The sequence below is a fragment of the Centroberyx gerrardi genome, chromosome 11, assembly GCF_048128805.1.
Source record: "Centroberyx gerrardi isolate f3 chromosome 11, fCenGer3.hap1.cur.20231027, whole genome shotgun sequence".
Taxonomy (NCBI): Eukaryota; Metazoa; Chordata; class Actinopteri; order Beryciformes; family Berycidae; genus Centroberyx; species Centroberyx gerrardi.
In genome coordinates this window covers 928,605-949,440 of record NC_136007.1, presented here as the reverse complement: position 1 = coordinate 949,440, position 20,836 = coordinate 928,605, and the positions used below count along the sequence as shown (strand labels likewise).

Genomic DNA, 20,836 nt, shown 5'->3' with positions numbered 1-20,836 from the left:
ACAAAAACACACACTCAAATACAAATTATGACCCAGGGTCATAACAACTTATGTAAAAGTATAGAAGTATGTCACATTAAGAACATGTCAGCAAAACTTTGTAAATCAACATTATTATTATATAGCCTAAGGTCTGAACTTATCATCTGACGAAGGTGCTGCTTGAATTAAACCAGTGTCCAACCCTGCTGATGACGGGACACCTGACAGCGCAGCCTCTTCAATTACTTGGCAGGTAATGACTGGCAGAGCTGGTTTGTGGGTGGAATGCCAGGGTGAGGCAGCTCTCTCCATGCAGTTTCACTATGTAATATGTTGGATTAAAGAGAAGCTATATACACAGGTTCAGTCCTCGGACCGCCTCCTTTCACAATTGATGTAAATAATATTGACAGAAATATGGAAAATGCTATAGTTTTCATTGTTATGCAGATGCCATTTATGTTGAGGACCTTCAATGTGTTCTTAACTTTAGGCTACTTGAGAAATAAGTCCTGCTTTTCTTTTGAGGTGAGAACAAGGCTGGTCACAGCTGCTTTTCTACCTGCACTAGATTATGGAGACATTTTATATATGTAGGCACCTGTGGCTTCAGTGCGTCTGCTGGACACTGTGTATCATGGGGCCTTGAGGTTTGTTACAAACTATAAATCTTTAACACATCACTGTATTCTCTGTCAGAAAGTGGGTTGACCCTTCCTGGCATTACGTGGGCTGAGTCACTGGCATATCTTTATTTATTAAGCCATACTGAAACAATTCCCATCTTATTTCTGTACGTATAATGTCCAGCAGACGAACGGAAATGACTGGCTACGCTCACAAAACTCTTTTAGCGAATGTAAAAAAGGCTTGTACAGAGTTTGGTAAAAAGGCATTTTAGTTCTCAGCCCCTAAGGCATGTGAATGAGCCCCAGAGTCTCCAGCAGGCTACAGGTGCGTACTGGGCAAAGCCCTCTTTGCCATTTTCATCATTACCCAAGAACAAGAGCACAGACTCAACCTAGTTGAAACTCTTTTTAAAAGCACTCATCCTCTTTAGGTCTGTACTGAACTCCCCTGTTATAGAGCTTCAGTAAATCCCCTCCGTTCATTTCATCAGTGATGTTGCTTATAGTGGCCTCTGGGATTCCAGGTACCTGCAGTTTATCACTCGGGATCTTAAGTGAATGTGACAGAGCAATTTCATGGGCATTTTGAAAGTCCTTAGCTTGCAATTTCCAATAGAGAAGTGTAATGTTATGTAATAAGAGTTTCTTCTGGTTTATAACCATCCTCATCAGAAATGTCTGAATATGGCCGACTAGGCTGACTCCAAGGCTCTGTGGGACAGACTTATCTAGAACAGAATCATCTACATCCTTTACACTAGTATGTTTCCTGGAAATGTGAGGCTAAACTGGACGCAACTGGACACAACCCTGTTTAACTCGATGCATTTGCACAACCAAAGTTAGCTATAGTTTACTGATGTAATCTAACTAAATGTTGCGCAATCCTCTACTTGCTGCCATGTGGTTTCGCTACGGCATTTCCCACAACTGATGCAAGATGGAACAAAGCTGGTTTTTTTTGTTTGTTTTTATACATAAAAGTCAAGTTTAATTGCACTTTTATCTTATCGGTTAGTGCCTTGCATGCAGATTTCATTTTCAAGTTGCGGTAAAGTCTGCTTTCACAATACTCTCTAGTACATATTGCATTCATACATACAAATATAAAGATACAAATAATATTCATTAAATATAGGGTGTGACAAATTGCAACATCATTTCTTTTTTGATTTAACTTATTTCTCTAGCCATGCGACAGGCAGTTACAAATTTAGCAGAAAGAGTTGCAAAAAGTTACTCTCTCTCGTGCCCTAAAATAAAAATATTGAATTGATGTTTATGTGTTCTGTGGATTATTATTGTTATTGTTGGAGAGTTGCCTCTGTTTTTTCTCTAAAGGGAATATTTTAGGAATGTGAATGGTTAACCTGCCTATTCCAAAACGCATTAAAGCATAAGTTTATGACTAGACTAAGACATGAATTTATGCTTCCATGCGGCGTTTTGGAATAGACCAGAAAAGCATTCAGGAAAGTTCCTAAAACTTTCCTTTTAGAGAAAAAACAAAAGGGAACTCTCGTTTGGAGAACGTTCCTATAACTATGCTGTGTTCTGGTAACGCTGAAAGAACGTTACGGGAACCACATTTTGTACCAAATGGGAACGTTCTATTTCCATTAAGAAAACTTTCCTAGGAAACTGTGTGGGAACATTACTTTGCAACCTCATGGGAACATTCTCCTAACCTTCCAAAAATCCTGGAACCAAAAACTGTTTGATTTGTTATTATAATAACAAACAGAGGACTTCTTGTATAATCTCCCTGGCACATGCACGCGCCTTACGGTCCATGGGCACGCGCATTGGGGGTCTTCCTCTGGTGTTCTCAAATCCTTTACTTAAAGCAATATTCCACCTAGTTTTAACATGAAAACCAGAATATAATCTTGGTATAATCACCAAGATCAGATGCAGCTGGACCAGTTTGTAGCGTTCAGATTTTTACTTCCCATTCATTTGCATGGAAACTGACATTGAACACGGTGAACCGATTCAACAACAGATCCTGCTTTTAAGACAATAAAGCAGCAACTGGTCTGTCCTCATTTTGTATTTCTATTCTTGGTTTACACTCAAATTAGTATTGCTTCAAGTAAAAGTAGCAATACTATAATGGAAAAATACTTTATTAAAAGTAAAAGCCCTGCATTCAAAAGTTTACTTATGTAAAAGTATAGAAGTATGTCACATTAAGAACATGTCAGCAAAACTTTGTAAATCAACATTATTATTATATAGCCTAAGGTCTGAACTTATCATCTGACGAAGGTGCTGCTTGAATTAAACCAGTGTCCAACCCTGCTGATGACGGGACACCTGACAGCGCAGCCTCTTCAATTACTTGGCAGGTAATGACTGGCAGAGCTGGTTTGTGGGTGGAATGCCAGGGTGAGGCAGCTCTCTCCATGCAGTTTCACTATGTAATATGTTGGATTAAAGAGAAGCTGTATACACAGGTTCAGTCCTCGGACCGCCTCCTTTCACAATTGATGTAAATAATATTGACAGAAATATGGAAAATGCTATAGTTTTCATTGTTATGCAGATGCCATTTATGTTGAGGACCTTCAATGTGTTCTTAACTTTAGGCTACTTGAGAAATAAGTCCTGCTTTTCTTTTGAGGTGAGAACAAGGCTGGTCACAGCTGCTTTTCTACCTGCACTAGATTATGGAGACATTTTATATATGTAGGCACCTGTGGCTTCAGTGCGTCTGCTGGACACTGTGTATCATGGGGCCTTGAGGTTTGTTACAAACTATAAATCTTTAACACATCACTGTATTCTCTGTCAGAAAGTGGGTTGACCCTTCCTGGCATTACGTGGGCTGAGTCACTGGCATATCTTTATTTATTAAGCCATACTGAAACAATTCCCATCTTATTTCTGTACGTATAATGTCCAGCAGACGAACGGAAATGACTGGCTACGCTCACAAAACTCTTTTAGCGAATGTAAAAAAGGCTTGTACAGAGTTTGGTAAAAAGGCATTTTAGTTCTCAGCCCCTAAGGCATGTGAATGAGCCCCAGAGTCTCCAGCAGGCTACAGGTGCGTACTGGGCAAAGCCCTCTTTGCCATTTTCATCATTACCCAAGAACAAGAGCACAGACTCAACCTAGTTGAAACTCTTTTTAAAAGCACTCATCCTCTTTAGGTCTGTACTGAACTCCCCTGTTATAGAGCTTCAGTAAATCCCCTCCGTTCATTTCATCAGTGATGTTGCTTATAGTGGCCTCTGGGATTCCAGGTACCTGCAGTTTATCACTCGGGATCTTAAGTGAATGTGACAGAGCAATTTCATGGGCATTTTGAAAGTCCTTAGCTTGCAATTTCCAATAGAGAAGTGTAATGTTATGTAATAAGAGTTTCTTCTGGTTTATAACCATCCTCATCAGAAATGTCTGAATATGGCCGACTAGGCTGACTCCAAGGCTCTGTGGGACAGACTTATCTAGAACAGAATCATCTACATCCTTTACACTAGTATGTTTCCTGGAAATGTGAGGCTAAACTGGACGCAACTGGACACAACCCTGTTTAACTCGATGCATTTGCACAACCAAAGTTAGCTATAGTTTACTGATGTAATCTAACTAAATGTTGCGCAATCCTCTACTTGCTGCCATGTGGTTTCGCTACGGCATTTCCCACAACTGATGCAAGATGGAACAAAGCTGGTTTTTTTTGTTTGTTTTTATACATAAAAGTCAAGTTTAATTGCACTTTTATCTTATCGGTTAGTGCCTTGCATGCAGATTTCATTTTCAAGTTGCGGTAAAGTCTGCTTTCACAATACTCTCTAGTACATATTGCATTCATACATACAAATATAAAGATACAAATAATATTCATTAAATATAGGGTGTGACAAATTGCAACATCATTTCTTTTTTGATTTAACTTATTTCTCTAGCCATGCGACAGGCAGTTACAAATTTAGCAGAAAGAGTTGCAAAAAGTTACTCTCTCTCGTGCCCTAAAATAAAAATATTGAATTGATGTTTATGTGTTCTGTGGATTATTATTGTTATTGTTGGAGAGTTGCCTCTGTTTTTTCTCTAAAGGGAATATTTTAGGAATGTGAATGGTTAACCTGCCTATTCCAAAACGCATTAAAGCATAAGTTTATGACTAGACTAAGACATGAATTTATGCTTCCATGCGGCGTTTTGGAATAGACCAGAAAAGCATTCAGGAAAGTTCCTAAAACTTTCCTTTTAGAGAAAAAACAAAAGGGAACTCTCGTTTGGAGAACGTTCCTATAACTATGCTGTGTTCTGGTAACGCTGAAAGAACGTTACGGGAACCACATTTTGTACCAAATGGGAACGTTCTATTTCCATTAAGAAAACTTTCCTAGGAAACTGTGTGGGAACATTACTTTGCAACCTCATGGGAACATTCTCCTAACCTTCCAAAAATCCTGGAACCAAAAACTGTTTGATTTGTTATTATAATAACAAACAGAGGACTTCTTGTATAATCTCCCTGGCACATGCACGCGCCTTACGGTCCATGGGCACGCGCATTGGGGGTCTTCCTCTGGTGTTCTCAAATCCTTTACTTAAAGCAATATTCCACCTAGTTTTAACATGAAAACCAGAATATAATCTTGGTATAATCACCAAGATCAGATGCAGCTGGACCAGTTTGTAGCGTTCAGATTTTTACTTCCCATTCATTTGCATGGAAACTGACATTGAACACGGTGAACCGATTCAACAACAGATCCTGCTTTTAAGACAATAAAGCAGCAACTGGTCTGTCCTCATTTTGTATTTCTATTCTTGGTTTACACTCAAATTAGTATTGCTTCAAGTAAAAGTAGCAATACTATAATGGAAAAATACTTTATTAAAAGTAAAAGCCCTGCATTCAAAAGTTTACTTTGTTACGCCCGGCCTAGGGGAAAACCGAGCATAGCATAAAAGTGACTCCCCTCTTTCCCAACTCCCAAAGATGACCAGTGCCACAGCAGGTGCAGTCCAAACAAAATTGATTTATTTAATCACTCTTCAATACGGTAGCAAAACGTCGGGGGGAGCACAGCCAAAATAACAAACAAAACGATCTATGAAAAAAAAAGGTAACTAACTTACCTAACTTAAGCAAACGAAAACAAAAGTACAATCAGCTTTCCTGCCTCCCTATCAGAAACAAGAGAAAAGAAAACAAAGAAAAAAGGCTTCTCACCCCTATGGCTACCGGGACTGCTCTTCCAAAAGTTATTTACATTCTTAATAACAAAGTCAATCTACACCACTAGGTCAACACAGTATTCATGTGGCACAGCACAGCACGGTCCGGTTGGGAGCCAGGAAGGAGAAGGAGTGAGCCGGCATCGGACAGACGCCCTTTTTAAAATAGGCGCCATCAGTCTCCCGTCCAATCACCAGCCGCCACCTGCAACTCAACAAACTGGAGAACACACAAACGGGGTGAACACCACCACCCTCAGGCAGGGAGGGATAAACAACAAAAACACACACTCAAATACAAATTATGACCCAGGGTCATAACAACTTATGTAAAAGTATAGAAGTATGTCACATTAAGAACATGTCAGCAAAACTTTGTAAATCAACATTATTATTATATAGCCTAAGGTCTGAACTTATCATCTGACGAAGGTGCTGCTTGAATTAAACCAGTGTCCAACCCTGCTGATGACGGGACACCTGACAGCGCAGCCTCTTCAATTACTTGGCAGGTAATGACTGGCAGAGCTGGTTTGTGGGTGGAATGCCAGGGTGAGGCAGCTCTCTCCATGCAGTTTCACTATGTAATATGTTGGATTAAAGAGAAGCTATATACACAGGTTCAGTCCTCGGACCGCCTCCTTTCACAATTGATGTAAATAATATTGACAGAAATATGGAAAATGCTATAGTTTTCATTGTTATGCAGATGCCATTTATGTTGAGGACCTTCAATGTGTTCTTAACTTTAGGCTACTTGAGAAATAAGTCCTGCTTTTCTTTTGAGGTGAGAACAAGGCTGGTCACAGCTGCTTTTCTACCTGCACTAGATTATGGAGACATTTTATATATGTAGGCACCTGTGGCTTCAGTGCGTCTGCTGGACACTGTGTATCATGGGGCCTTGAGGTTTGTTACAAACTATAAATCTTTAACACATCACTGTATTCTCTGTCAGAAAGTGGGTTGACCCTTCCTGGCATTACGTGGGCTGAGTCACTGGCATATCTTTATTTATTAAGCCATACTGAAACAATTCCCATCTTATTTCTGTACGTATAATGTCCAGCAGACGAACGGAAATGACTGGCTACGCTCACAAAACTCTTTTAGCGAATGTAAAAAAGGCTTGTACAGAGTTTGGTAAAAAGGCATTTTAGTTCTCAGCCCCTAAGGCATGTGAATGAGCCCCAGAGTCTCCAGCAGGCTACAGGTGCGTACTGGGCAAAGCCCTCTTTGCCATTTTCATCATTACCCAAGAACAAGAGCACAGACTCAACCTAGTTGAAACTCTTTTTAAAAGCACTCATCCTCTTTAGGTCTGTACTGAACTCCCCTGTTATAGAGCTTCAGTAAATCCCCTCCGTTCATTTCATCAGTGATGTTGCTTATAGTGGCCTCTGGGATTCCAGGTACCTGCAGTTTATCACTCGGGATCTTAAGTGAATGTGACAGAGCAATTTCATGGGCATTTTGAAAGTCCTTAGCTTGCAATTTCCAATAGAGAAGTGTAATGTTATGTAATAAGAGTTTCTTCTGGTTTATAACCATCCTCATCAGAAATGTCTGAATATGGCCGACTAGGCTGACTCCAAGGCTCTGTGGGACAGACTTATCTAGAACAGAATCATCTACATCCTTTACACTAGTATGTTTCCTGGAAATGTGAGGCTAAACTGGACGCAACTGGACACAACCCTGTTTAACTCGATGCATTTGCACAACCAAAGTTAGCTATAGTTTACTGATGTAATCTAACTAAATGTTGCGCAATCCTCTACTTGCTGCCATGTGGTTTCGCTATGGCATTTCCCACAACTGATGCAAGATGGAACAAAGCTGTTTTTTTTTGTTTGTTTTTTTACATAAAAGTCAAGTTTAATTGCACTTTTATCTTATCGGTTAGTGCCTTGCATGCAGATTTCATTTTCAAGTTGCGGTAAAGTCTGCTTTCACAATACTCTCTAGTACATATTGCATTCATACATACAAATATAAAGATACAAATAATATTCATTAAATATAGGGTGTGACAAATTGCAACATCATTTCTTTTTTGATTTAACTTATTTCTCTAGCCATGCGACAGGCAGTTACAAATTTAGCAGAAAGAGTTGCAAAAAGTTACTCTCTCTCGTGCCCTAAAATAAAAATATTGAATTGATGTTTATGTGTTCTGTGGATTATTATTGTTATTGTTGGAGAGTTGCCTCTGTTTTTTCTCTAAAGGGAATATTTTAGGAATGTGAATGGTTAACCTGCCTATTCCAAAACGCATTAAAGCATAAGTTTATGACTAGACTAAGACATGAATTTATGCTTCCATGCGGCGTTTTGGAATAGACCAGAAAAGCATTCAGGAAAGTTCCTAAAACTTTCCTTTTAGAGAAAAAACAAAAGGGAACTCTCGTTTGGAGAACGTTCCTATAACTATGCTGTGTTCTGGTAACGCTGAAAGAACGTTACGGGAACCACATTTTGTACCAAATGGGAACGTTCTATTTCCATTAAGAAAACTTTCCTAGGAAACTGTGTGGGAACATTACTTTGCAACCTCATGGGAACATTCTCCTAACCTTCCAAAAATCCTGGAACCAAAAACTGTTTGATTTGTTATTATAATAACAAACAGAGGACTTCTTGTATAATCTCCCTGGCACATGCACGCGCCTTACGGTCCATGGGCACGCGCATTGGGGGTCTTCCTCTGGTGTTCTCAAATCCTTTACTTAAAGCAATATTCCACCTAGTTTTAACATGAAAACCAGAATATAATCTTGGTATAATCACCAAGATCAGATGCAGCTGGACCAGTTTGTAGCGTTCAGATTTTTACTTCCCATTCATTTGCATGGAAACTGACATTGAACACGGTGAACCGATTCAACAACAGATCCTGCTTTTAAGACAATAAAGCAGCAACTGGTCTGTCCTCATTTTGTATTTCTATTCTTGGTTTACACTCAAATTAGTATTGCTTCAAGTAAAAGTAGCAATACTATAATGGAAAAATACTTTATTAAAAGTAAAAGCCCTGCATTCAAAAGTTTACTTTGTTACGCCCGGCCTAGGGGAAAACCGAGCATAGCATAAAAGTGACTCCCCTCTTTCCCAACTCCCAAAGATGACCAGTGCCACAGCAGGTGCAGTCCAAACAAAATTGATTTATTTAATCACTCTTCAATACGGTAGCAAAACGTCGGGGGGAGCACAGCCAAAATAACAAACAAAACGATCTATGAAAAAAAAAGGTAACTAACTTACCTAACTTAAGCAAACGAAAACAAAAGTACAATCAGCTTTCCTGCCTCCCTATCAGAAACAAGAGAAAAGAAAACAAAGAAAAAAGGCTTCTCACCCCTACGGCTACCGGGACTGCTCTTCCAAAAGTTATTTACATTCTTAATAACAAAGTCAATCTACACCACTAGGTCAACACAGTATTCATGTGGCACAGCACAGCACGGTCCGGTTGGGAGCCAGGAAGGAGAAGGAGTGAGCCGGCATCGGACAGACGCCCTTTTTAAAATAGGCGCCATCAGTCTCCCGTCCAATCACCAGCCGCCACCTGCAACTCAACAAACTGGAGAACACACAAACGGGGTGAACACCACCACCCTCAGGCAGGGAGGGATAAACAACAAAAACACACACTCAAATACAAATCACTGACACCTTGCCAGATACTAAAACACACTTCCTTTCACTCAACTCCCTTTTGCTCAGTCCATGTCCCAGAGGCTTAAGATGAACCTGGTCAGTGTATTTGATGTAAAGGGCAGCTGGTCTGAGTATTACTACACTCTGTATATGTGACATAGTACTGACAGGAAGAATCAGCCTTTGAAATAATATATCCTGTGATGGAAACCTTGTTGTCATGAATCAGCCCAGTGTGTTTGTGTAAAGGTGTTCTCTCTACTATGAGTCAGTCTGATTAGGTTATCACCAGAATTAAGTGGGTGGGACTTCCAGAATCTGGCAGTTGCGTTAGTGAGATCACTTAGTTTAAAACCAAAAGTAAGTGAGCAGAGCAGGCATTTCTGAGATCTGGCAGCTTTGTTTTATAGTATCAAATTCACTTCATTTGTCTTTAACTTTAGTCCCTGAAGCTCATCTAAACATGGACGAACGTGTCAACAGGAGAGGATACACGGAGCACTTTGTCAAACGTCAGCACTTAAAGCTGACAGATTTGAAAGAGAAAGTTCAACATCGGAACCAGTACCTCTCCAAAGGAAACATCCCGGCATACCCCCGACCGGAGTTTCACGTCTCCCATCTGAGACACGACACAAACCAAGATGGAATACGTGGCATTAGGAAAGACATGGGCTTCCGTGCACCGTACAAAGAGAAGCTGGTGTGGTGGAGCCTGTATGTGGGACCTCAGGAGATAGACTCAGCTGAGAGGAGACTCCTGGAGGAAACCTACCCAGACCGGAGAGAGGAGCAGGCCCAGGAGCAGGCCCAGGAGCAGGCCCAGAAGCAGGCCCAGGAGCAGGCCCAGGAGCAGGTCGAGGAGCAGGTCGAGGAGCAGGTCGAGGAGCAGGTCGAGGAGCAGGCCCAGGAGCAGGCCCAGGAGCAGGCCCAGGAGCAGGCCCAGGAGCAGGTCGAGGAGCAGGTCGAGGAGCAGGCCCAAGAGCAGGTCGAGGAGCAGGCCCAGGAGCAGGCCCAGGAGCAGGCCCAGGAGCAGGCCCAGGAGCAGAAGAGTTTCCTGGGGAAGTTTGCCACCTCCCCTGCCTTCATGAAAAGCTCCAGGCTCGGCTCGTACCGCTTTATCTTCCCCCTGCAGGAGCTGCTGGAAGCGTACCGCGAGCAGGTAGACACTGAAGTTATCTAAACCAGTTACAGTACATATTGTGTAGAAATATGCTGCAGAAAGGTTTTCTAAGTAAAGGTTTGAAGAGCAATGAAGAAATGGAGGGTGAGGAGCTGAATACATGCCTAGAGAGTTGGTTCAATGTCTGTGAGGCAGATCTTCATTTACCTCAACTTCAGTTTCATGAAATCTCCATCAATATGTTTAAATAATATATTTCAAATGTGGCTAATGACTCATTAACCTGTACCTCTGTGTTTACTTTTCTCACATAACTTACTTAAAATAATCATAACTGTCAAGTGTTTTTTTTTTATTTTTTACATACATACATACATACATGACTCTATACACAATAAGGATAATGAACAAATATGAGTACATCTTTGTCAACTCTTCCATTAAAACTTGCTTTTCCCTTCCAGTTTTGCAGCGGCTCAGAGCCGGTCCTCCGAGTGTATGAGACCGTCCTGTACAAACAGGAAGTGGTGTACTCTGTGTTGGTCCATAGTGACGTCAATAACGAGCTTTTCCAAGAGTATCCTCTTCTGACTGACGGCCCTGATGCGGTCTGCGCCTACAAGGACGGACACTTCATCTGGAGACCTGAGGCCATGTGTGAGACACACAGGTACTGCACTCTGTGTGTGTGTGTGTGTGTGTGTGTGTGTGTGTGTGTGTGTGTGTGTGAGAGAGAGAGAGAGAGAGAGAGAGAGAGAGAGAGAGATCAGTTCCTGAATCCTACCAACAGAACATTCAAAAGTAACCCAGAGGCCGACTCCCTGAAACACATGATCCATCATCTCCAAAATGAAACCCTCAATACCATTTCAAAAAGGTAACTAAATAAAATAAATAGATAACAAAAACTAAACTAATTACATTGAAATCTGGCAAAAAGAAAGAGTTTTACTCAATAAATTAGACTGTTACACAGTAGATCTCTGAATAGAGAGTAGACATTAGCACAATACCTTATCAGTATAAAGAATACTAAACAAAAAATCACTTTAACAACGGACAGACTCAGTGAGCAGAGTCTGGAAATAGGAAAATGTCGCCATAAAAAGGTGTGGAAGCCCAGAGAGCAGAGAGTCAGAAACTCTGTAGAACAGATCCTGACTGTTCGACTCTTTCAGAGAAACTTTATTACAAAAAGTCAGAGCTGCCATCCCAACAAATGAAGTTAGACAGGATCTTTTGAGAATATGTTTAGGAGAAGAAATTCAGTTTGTAGAGATGGCTGCTAAATACAGAACTGCTTGCCATGAGCATAGAAAGTCTAATCTCCCTGAAACATCATTTATTGTGTAATTACATTTAACATAAGCATATTTCAGATACTCTGTGATTATTGTGTCTTGCCTTGTTTTGTTTATTTGCTTTATTGTTTCTATTATTACATTTCTTGTTCCCATTAGTAATTATCACTCAAAACTCATTTAACATGTATGTCAGACCGGCTAACCCTGGTCTGACAGTCTAATAATACTGAGCCCTAACAAGTCAAATTCTCACTGTCACACATCTCCGGATGGACTCTTTCTCTTGATACTACGAATGAAGGTTTTAAATGTGGGTGACAATCAGTTATAAATTCAGGGAGGAATTAAATTACTAGTTTGCTTTTGCCTTTGCTAGAACTAGACTCTCCCAAACCACACCTTGAGATTATTTTCAATTCATACACCCACGTAAACTCATGGTAAGGAGGAGGGAATCTAAAAAGGATGGACACTTGCTGAGAAAGGGGTGTGAGTCAGGATCACTATTGTCTTTTTCCAAAAAATTAAACTAGGATATGGCCAACACATGTGTCTTCAGGCACACTTGCATAGAGCAGGGAGTTTAGTTAAAAGCCTTTATTTCATGGGCATGAAGAGATGAAAGCGTGCGTTAACGACAACCGGTTTCGACAGTGCAGTCTTCATGAGTAACATGGGGGCGAGTGCATTCTGCGGCAGTTCCAGTAGTGACATGCCCATGCTGAAACTTTTTGCTGCCACTCTGCTCCAGCGGCACTTTGGGAAGGGGGGCAGGGCAGGATAGTGGCAAGAACTGACGCAGATAGACCTTGTAAGTCCAACGCCCACATGCCCAGATATGGACTTCTGGTTCCATAGGGAAAATGAATGGGTTTTCACATAATCATCCTGTCACAGTCTACGTTTAATGTAGGATTTTCAAACTGGGTCTGTTTTTACCTATGTATATTTATGTCTCTAATCATGGGCGGAAATTACGGGGGGGACAGGGGGGTCCGGACCCCCCCTTCCTGGGAAAAACAGAGTTGTCCCCCTCAATATATCATTGTAAACATAACTATATAATTTTAAATAATATAATAATATGCATTGAAAGCATGCGTTTTTAAGTTTCTAAAGATTGCGCCCCCCCCCCCCCCCCCCCCCTCATACGCCTCACAGTGGTTTGGTCCACTGCCTACCTGCCTCCCCGAACCCCCACACACACACATCAGCCCTCGGTACGAGTGTGTGTGGAGGATCTCTGGAAGTGTGTCAGTGGTGGCTGACCTCCAGTAAGAAGCTGCTTCGCAAAGGTTAACTTAAAACAAAGGATGTGTCAGACATTTTTCTTTACTTCTACCACTCAATAGAATAAAACACATTCACAGTTGTAACCAGACTACATTTTGTTCCGTTACCTCGCGGTTGGATCTCGTGCGTCAGCGTGTTGGTACGGAGCCGCGTCTCCTAATGCATGTGTGTGTATGGAGGCAGGAGGTCTGTCCACAATTAAAATCCTCATAACTCACTGAATTTTCGACCGATTTTCAAGCGGTTTGGTTTGTTACAAATGCCAGACATGTATTTATGATACAGGATACTTGGTTAAATTAAAATGCGGGTTTTCATACCAAAATTATCTTTTGTAGATGGTAATTAATTAATTAATAAAAAAGACATAATTACAACAAACACTATGTTAAAATATAAGTAAGTTTCTGGCAGGCTTCATAGCGTTCTGGACTTTTACACATTGACAGCAAAACATTAGAGATCTGCTTTTTCGGGAAAACTAAATCTAATTAGGCATATATTAGCTTTAGTTCAGTTAATGGGTGTTGCTTCTCACCTACTACTGTAAATAACCTGCATACTGTGTGTGTGTGTGTGTGTGTGTGTGTGTGTGTGGGGTGTGTGTGTGTGTGTGTGTGTGTGTGTGTCTATTTGTCAGCCAGTCAGTTAAAATGGCAGAGAAAAGAAAAACAGACATCCGATCATTTTTCAGTGCACCGAAACGCCAAGTAGAAAGACCCCAGTAATATCAAAGGCAATTTGATAAAATCTTCATGAGAAAGGAATGAAGTGCTTATGGAAATGTTTCATAATGGACCTCTATATACATTTAATACAACAGTACTTTTGGCGGCACCTTTGGTTTACCCCTTAGGTTGTTTATCCATAGTACAGTATGAAATATGTCATAAATTAAATTAAAATAAATGCTATATACATTAATTATCAATATCAACAACCATAGCATATCAACAACCCTTGTTGAAAGTGTTGTTTGTGATCAGGTTTGATGTTTAATATAAGAGCTTTGAGAATGAGCTAAATAAGAAATAAGAAATAATAAGTAATGTTTTAAATAAGAACTCTCTCTCTCTCTCTCTCTCTCTCTCTCTCTCTCTCTCTCTCTCTCTCAGCTTCCAGTTGGTCCAGAATCCAGATCAGAACCAGTTGGTAGCTGAGCCCGTCACCTGGCCTCAATTCTACGTTTGGGACAATGTGGCTGTAGCCTTCCATGTGGCAGATCCTCAGGTATCAAACTCACTTTCCATTCAACTGAAGTTCACTTTAACATTATTGGTAAAGAGAGTGTGGGTTAGGGTTAGTTTTGTGTACTTGATATAAGTTTTATAATGATATTACCCAAATATTGTCCTATTGCAGTGTTCCACAGTAAAGTTCATAATAACAACTTCTTAACTATCTTGGAAAACAGGTGGTATCTATGCTGCCCAGGTAAGTTAAAGGAATAGTTCAGCCAAAAATGAAAATTCAGTCATTATCTACTCACCTCCATGCCAGTAGAAAATCGGATAAAGTTTGTTAGTCCATACAACAGTCCTGGAGCTTCCCAGCTGAAGTACGTTGCAGCGTTCTCCAAAACAACTGAAGCTGCAGGAGACCTGTCTGTGAGTTCAGAAAATAACAGAAAATAACCATAAAATGTCTCCATGCTATGGAAGCCCGTTTCCGCCACCTGTTAAAAAAAATCTGGCACTTTTCTCTTTTTTTCCATCATGAATTGAATTTTTTTTCTCAATATTATGATTATGAGATGCTAAGTCATAATTATGAGATACTAAGTCATAATTATGAGATACTAAGTCATAATTATGAGATGCTAAGTCATATTTATGAGATACTATCTCATAATCATGAGATAGTATCTTATAAATATGACATTCACAGGCCACTTTATTAGGTACACCTGCTTGTTAACACAAACAGCCTGCTCCTCCAAACAGAGAATCATGTGGCTGCAACTCAGTATATAAAGCATGCAGACATGGTGAAGTGGTTTAGTTTTTTGTTTGACCAAACATTAGAATGGGCGAGATGCGAGATCTAAGCAACTTTGACTGATTGGTGCGATTGTTGGTGCCAGACGTGGTAGTTCAGCATCTCAGAAACAGCTGCCCTCTTGGGATTTCCATGCACTACAGCAGGGCTATTCAACTATATTGTTCAGGGGGCCACATTGTCAGAAAGCTAAGGGCCCGGGGCCCGGACATTTCATTTCATTATGTATGTACACTTGACACAACGCGCCACCACATTTTCAAAACTTTTATTTCGCTACATTGCAAAAGTAGCCTAATCATAAATTAAAAAAGAAAATAAATAGGCATTCTTTAAGTAAATAGGCCAAGTGCTTAATTTCATTTTCTTTATTTTTTTCTTTTTCTTTATTTACACATATTTCTCAGTCCAGTCGCTGTTGAATTGATGATTTTCGGCATCAACTTTTCTTTTCTTCAGCGTTGATAGTGACATTGACGATATCATACGATAATTTGCATATCAATATATAATGCTGCACTTGTTATGCACGCTGCGGCGTAGCCCGTTTTAATATAAGTGCTGACTCCGCCCCCCCCCGGGCCAGTTTCGGCGTTTTCTTCAGGTTTTAAATTTTATTTATTTGTAAACAGAACTGATCAGCGGGCCAGTGTGACTTGATTGGCGGGCCGGAGTTGGCCCGCGGACCGCCAGTTGGATAGGCCTGCACTACAGTCTCTAGTGTTTACAGAGAATGGTGCAATAAACCAAAAACATCAGTGAGCCGCAGTTCTGTAGCTGTTTATTAATGAGAGAGGTCAGAGGTCAGAGGTCAGAGGAGAATGGACAGACTGGTTCAAGCTAACAGAAAGGCCACAAATGCTCCAATAACAGTCTTTACAACAGTAGAGTGCAGAGGGCATCTGAACACACAAGTTGTTGCCCTTATGATAAACGGGCTGCAGCAACAGACGACCAGCCGCTAGATAGGTGTATCTGATAAAGTGGCTAAGTCAGAAATATGAGATTTATTATGATTTATTATGAGATAGTAGCTCATAATTATGACTTAGTATCTCATAATTATGAGATAGTATCTCATAATAATGACTTAGCATCTCAATTCATGATGGAAAAAAAGAGAAAAGTGCCAGATTTATTTTAACAGGTGGTGGAAACAGGCTTCTATACCATGCAGCTCTCACAACATAATCCAAGTCTCTTGAAGCCAAACGATCCCAAAGTGACTTGAAAAGACATTTACACCATTATTTAGCTGAAATCACCTCTAGCTGTTATTTCAAAATATGTCACGTTTGCACCGGCCTCAACAGGTAAGACTAGCTTGGATTAGCAGAAACAAGACTTCCGGTTTGGCCGTTTAGCCTTCAAAATAAAAGCGTGAGATTTTAAATACGTAGAAATACTGTTTTAAACCAATTACGTTGCATTTAATCGTCAAATTCAATAAGTGAGCATCCATATTAATGTTTGAGGTCATAATAATAATGATAAATGGCATAAGAAGTGCCATTTTAACTATAAAAGCTGCATGTATTACACTGTGCAGAATACATACAGAACAGAGAATAAAGTGGACATGGAGACATCTGTCAAAGCGAGACTGGTAACCAGCATCATTTATTTGTACATGGAGAAGTCTCGCCGGTTACCTGTCTCGCTTTGACAGATCTTTCTCCTGCTGAAGGTCACATGTCCCACAATGACAAGTGAAGAGGCAGGTAGCAAGTTTACTAGTTTAACAAGTTCACTAGTTTAACAAGTTTACTAGTTTAACAAGTTTACTAGTTTAACAAGTTTACTCGCTCACTTCATCGATTCCTCCATTCCAAGATTTTTTTTCAGGGATGGGAGGGGGAGAGCGCTGCTTTCAAACAGCGAGAGAGGAGACAAGCTAGTTTCAAACAACATGACAACAAGCTTTAGAAAAGAGGAGAAAACAGCAACACAGCTTCAGGGTTGGTTATAGGGTCTGAAATCGCTTAGTGCAGGTTTAATGTTAAAGATGGCCGCATGTTATGAGCATTAAGAAAACATTTCTGGAACCTAAAGGGAGCTGAAGGCAACATCTCCTCCTGTATACTTCATATACTTTCTAGTTTAAGATGAAAACACTTTTCTAAAAATTTGAGAAATTACATATATGGTTTTAAGGTTCTGAAGTATAACTGTGGGTGCTGAATTTAGACGATTATACAGTATATCACATTGTTTGCCTATACCTTGCATTTGGATCTGACATTGATAGGGATCTGTGCTAGCATGGGTAACACACTAGTCTTCCATTTTACCACCTTTTGAAAATAATAATAATAATAACAACCTTTATTTGTATAGCACCTTTATACACAACATGCAGCTCAAAGTGCTTTACATCAATAAAGGCAGATTAAAAAAAACAGATAAAAAGATAAAATATATATAAAAGGACAAGCAAAATGCATTGCATTAAAAGAATCGAATCAAGTAAAAATAGAAAGATAAAAGAACACAATCAAATTAAACAGTTAAAATGAAGGCTAATTAAAAGCTAAGCTAAAAAGAGACGTTTTTAGCAGTCGCTTCCTCTAATATTCTTTAATATTGTGTTCCACAGTTTAGGAGCAGAGTTAAAAGAAAAAAAAGGCTGCATCCCCAATCTTCTTCTGAGTGTGGTTTTGTACTTCTAACAAACCAGCAGTAGAAGACCTGAGGATACTGAAGGAATATAGAACAGCAGGGATCCTGTGATGCAGCCTGGTCCTAAGCCATTAAGAGCTTTGTGTACAAAATCTATGGCATTTGAAATTGCGACCTGTTCTGAAACAAACCACGAAACCGGATACGCCCGGCAGAGAGCCGGTCTTGGCTCGACTGCAACCGAGACACGTTTCGTTTCCCATCAGTGTGAAAGAAATTACACCTGGAAAATAACTTAAGAGTGGTGCATGTTACACAGTCATGTTTTGTTGTCTGTTACCATAGTTACTTCAGCGCCTTTGTCTGTTTACAAGAACTCTGACAGAATGTTGCATCATGAATCAAAACGGGACAGATATCACCTGACAGCTGTCAGTTTGAAACCACGGACAGCTGTACAAACGGGACAGGGTTCGTTTATACCAATGGTTTAAGAATAGATTTTCAGAAGGACCCAGTCAGAAAGCGCCCTTTACTTTTACTTTTTCTTTTTTTTCTTTTTTTTTGTGTTAAATATTACATAAAATGCGTCACGGAGGACACGAGAACACACACTGAGAAACAGCCCCAGTCGTTTTGCCTTCTAAGAAAGGTACTTCATACAGAAGAGGGAACAGATGAACTCCATCCTGTCCCATTCTGTTGTATCTCATCATGCTTTTTTGCCTCTTCTGTTCAGATGCTGACATTTGACATGAACCGACTGAGACAGCACCTAAACTTCTGTGAGCCGGGATACCCCCCCATCTCAACATTTGAAAGTTTTGAGGAAGCCACAGAGCTTGTCCAAGACTTGTGGCCCGACTATGAGTTACCACTCAACAACTACAGTGTGGTTGAAAACTAAATTAAGAATAAGCAGAAGATATATGATATTTACTGGAAATAGATTAGATGTAGTGAATTTACCAGTGAAGGTTGAGGTGGTGGAGCAGTATAAGAAACTGTTCCTGGGGTTGGAGAGGGAGAGCGAAGGTCCTTTTCTCTGTTTTCTTTGAGTCCTTCTCTTTGGGATTTGACTGTGTGCTTGTATTCTGGGTTAGGGTGAGAGCGGGGTGAGTAGACATATTTGGGGGACGGAGCATTTTAACACCTGACTTTCTGTCCAGGCAGTTTACCAAACACTTTACAGAGCAGGAAGTGGCAACACGTAAAAACGGGACAACAATAGTCAGAAATAAATTAGTGAGACTGAGAATTGAGAATCTAAGAATTTTTACTGAAAGCAATTTTATAAAAATGGGTTTTAAGAAGAGGTTTAAAGGACTGAAGTGATTTAGTTAGCCTTAACTCCTCAGGCAGGTTCCACAGTATAGGAGCTCAAATGGAGAACGCTCGGTTTCCTTTGGTCTTCAGGTCTTCAGTCTAGACTGTGGAACGGACAGGATGCCTGAGGATGAGCCTGGTGTTCTCACATTGGACTTCATCTTTAGAAACATTGTAAAGGGCTCAAGCTGTAAAAAAACAAACACATTAAAGATTGTACAGCGTTTCAGCCACTGTACTGTGTTAGAGTCACAGGGCTTAATTAGTGAGAGAGGGTTGAGTCAATAAGTCCGCAACAAGGCTGGTAGGCTTTTAGTCACACAGAAGAAGAGCTCAGCAGAGGCTCCAGCTCCTGAAGTCCCTGCAGGGACTGTAGCAGCACTCCTTCAGGGTTTCAAAATGTGCAACTACTGAGGTGAAGTTGAAGTCCATGCAAAAAGCAACGAATCTGACGCAAATATATCTCCAAAGACCAGTAACTCCATTTGGAACATTTAGTGGCAAATCATTTTTCTCAGGCAACAAACTGTGTTGCCTGGACTTTCTCACTCCAACTGAGTCTAACGACAGTGATGTCAAGGGAAAACATAAAGGAGCATTTCAACTAAATGGAATGTATTATACATAAAGTATAGGAAAGTCTAATGTTCTGTAATAGTCAACAAATATGACTATAGCACAAATTAACTATTCAATATCACTAGTATTTCAGTTAACACTATTTTCATTATTTCAAATATACAAATCACAAAGTATATCTCAAAACATCTTTTCTTTTAGAGCGGCTCTTACAGGGACAGGTGAGCCCTCATCACTGACCACCTGTCTCAGCAGGGTCAGTTTGTCCCGTCTGTAGCAGCAGGCAGGCAGGGGGTGAACAGCGTCTGTCCTCCCTGGTAGCTCCCAGACTCACCACAGAGTAGTACAGGCCCTGGAGACGCCTCAAGATGCATAGGGTTCATGTAGAGGGGGGTGCTAAAGCAGCTTGAGCCTTTGCCCCTTAGCCCTTATTGGCCAAATTGCCCCTTGTTGGTGATATATTATTATATTTGACCATAGTTATAATGACTGTTGAACATCCTGCTCCAAACGCTGCCGACTTCCCCTGTTTTTACAGCAGTACACTCCTCTTTGTTTGGTCAAGATTATGTTTATTGTGTGACAAATTTTATCAGATTTTATTGTTCTTTTTTCCATATTTGGTAAAAGTCAATGTTTGATTTCCCGTGTTTAGAATATTCTCTTTGCTTAATATAGTGGGCTTTGTTATTCTTTATTATGTGACCTATGACCCTGATTTCTAATTGAATTCAGTTGTCCTTTTATTTTGGTAAATATGCCGATTTAGCGTGAAGGTTGGAATTTTCATATTGATTTTAATGATGATTACTAGTACAAATCATATTTCCTCTGTTTTAGAAAACCAACCATGTAATATTAATAACCAATCATCCTGTTATATCAACTTCAACTCCTGCAATAAATTGTTTAATCATTCATCCTCCGTGTGCTCATTGTGCCTGACCAGCACACCCACAGTATAAGTAGTCTCCAACTAATTCAGCTCAATTGTACTCAAAAGTTTTAATAATGACCATATACTTACCAAGTTCATATACTTGGTAGAAAACAAAAATGACCATAAATTACAGAGCTCAATCCTGCTCTGGATGGTTCTTATTCATCCTGTCTGCTGTCCT

At 40.2% G+C, this 20,836-nt stretch overlaps 1 protein-coding gene across 1 annotated transcript in view; it reads left to right on the top strand.

Moving 5' to 3' along the window:
* Positions 1–18,741, top strand: part of LOC139927498 (uncharacterized) — a 96,333-nt gene extending 77,592 nt beyond the window's left edge. Inside the window, exons 2-5 of the mRNA XM_078286666.1 lie at positions 9,926–10,635; positions 11,061–11,266; positions 14,309–14,423; positions 18,550–18,741. Of these exons, the coding sequence (XP_078142792.1) occupies positions 9,937–10,635; positions 11,061–11,266; positions 14,309–14,423; positions 18,550–18,717 (1,188 nt within the window). The 5' untranslated portion in view covers positions 9,926–9,936 and the 3' untranslated portion in view covers positions 18,718–18,741. The remainder of the gene's footprint in view (positions 1–9,925; positions 10,636–11,060; positions 11,267–14,308; positions 14,424–18,549) is intronic.
* The last annotated feature ends 2,095 nt before the right edge of the window (positions 18,742–20,836 follow it).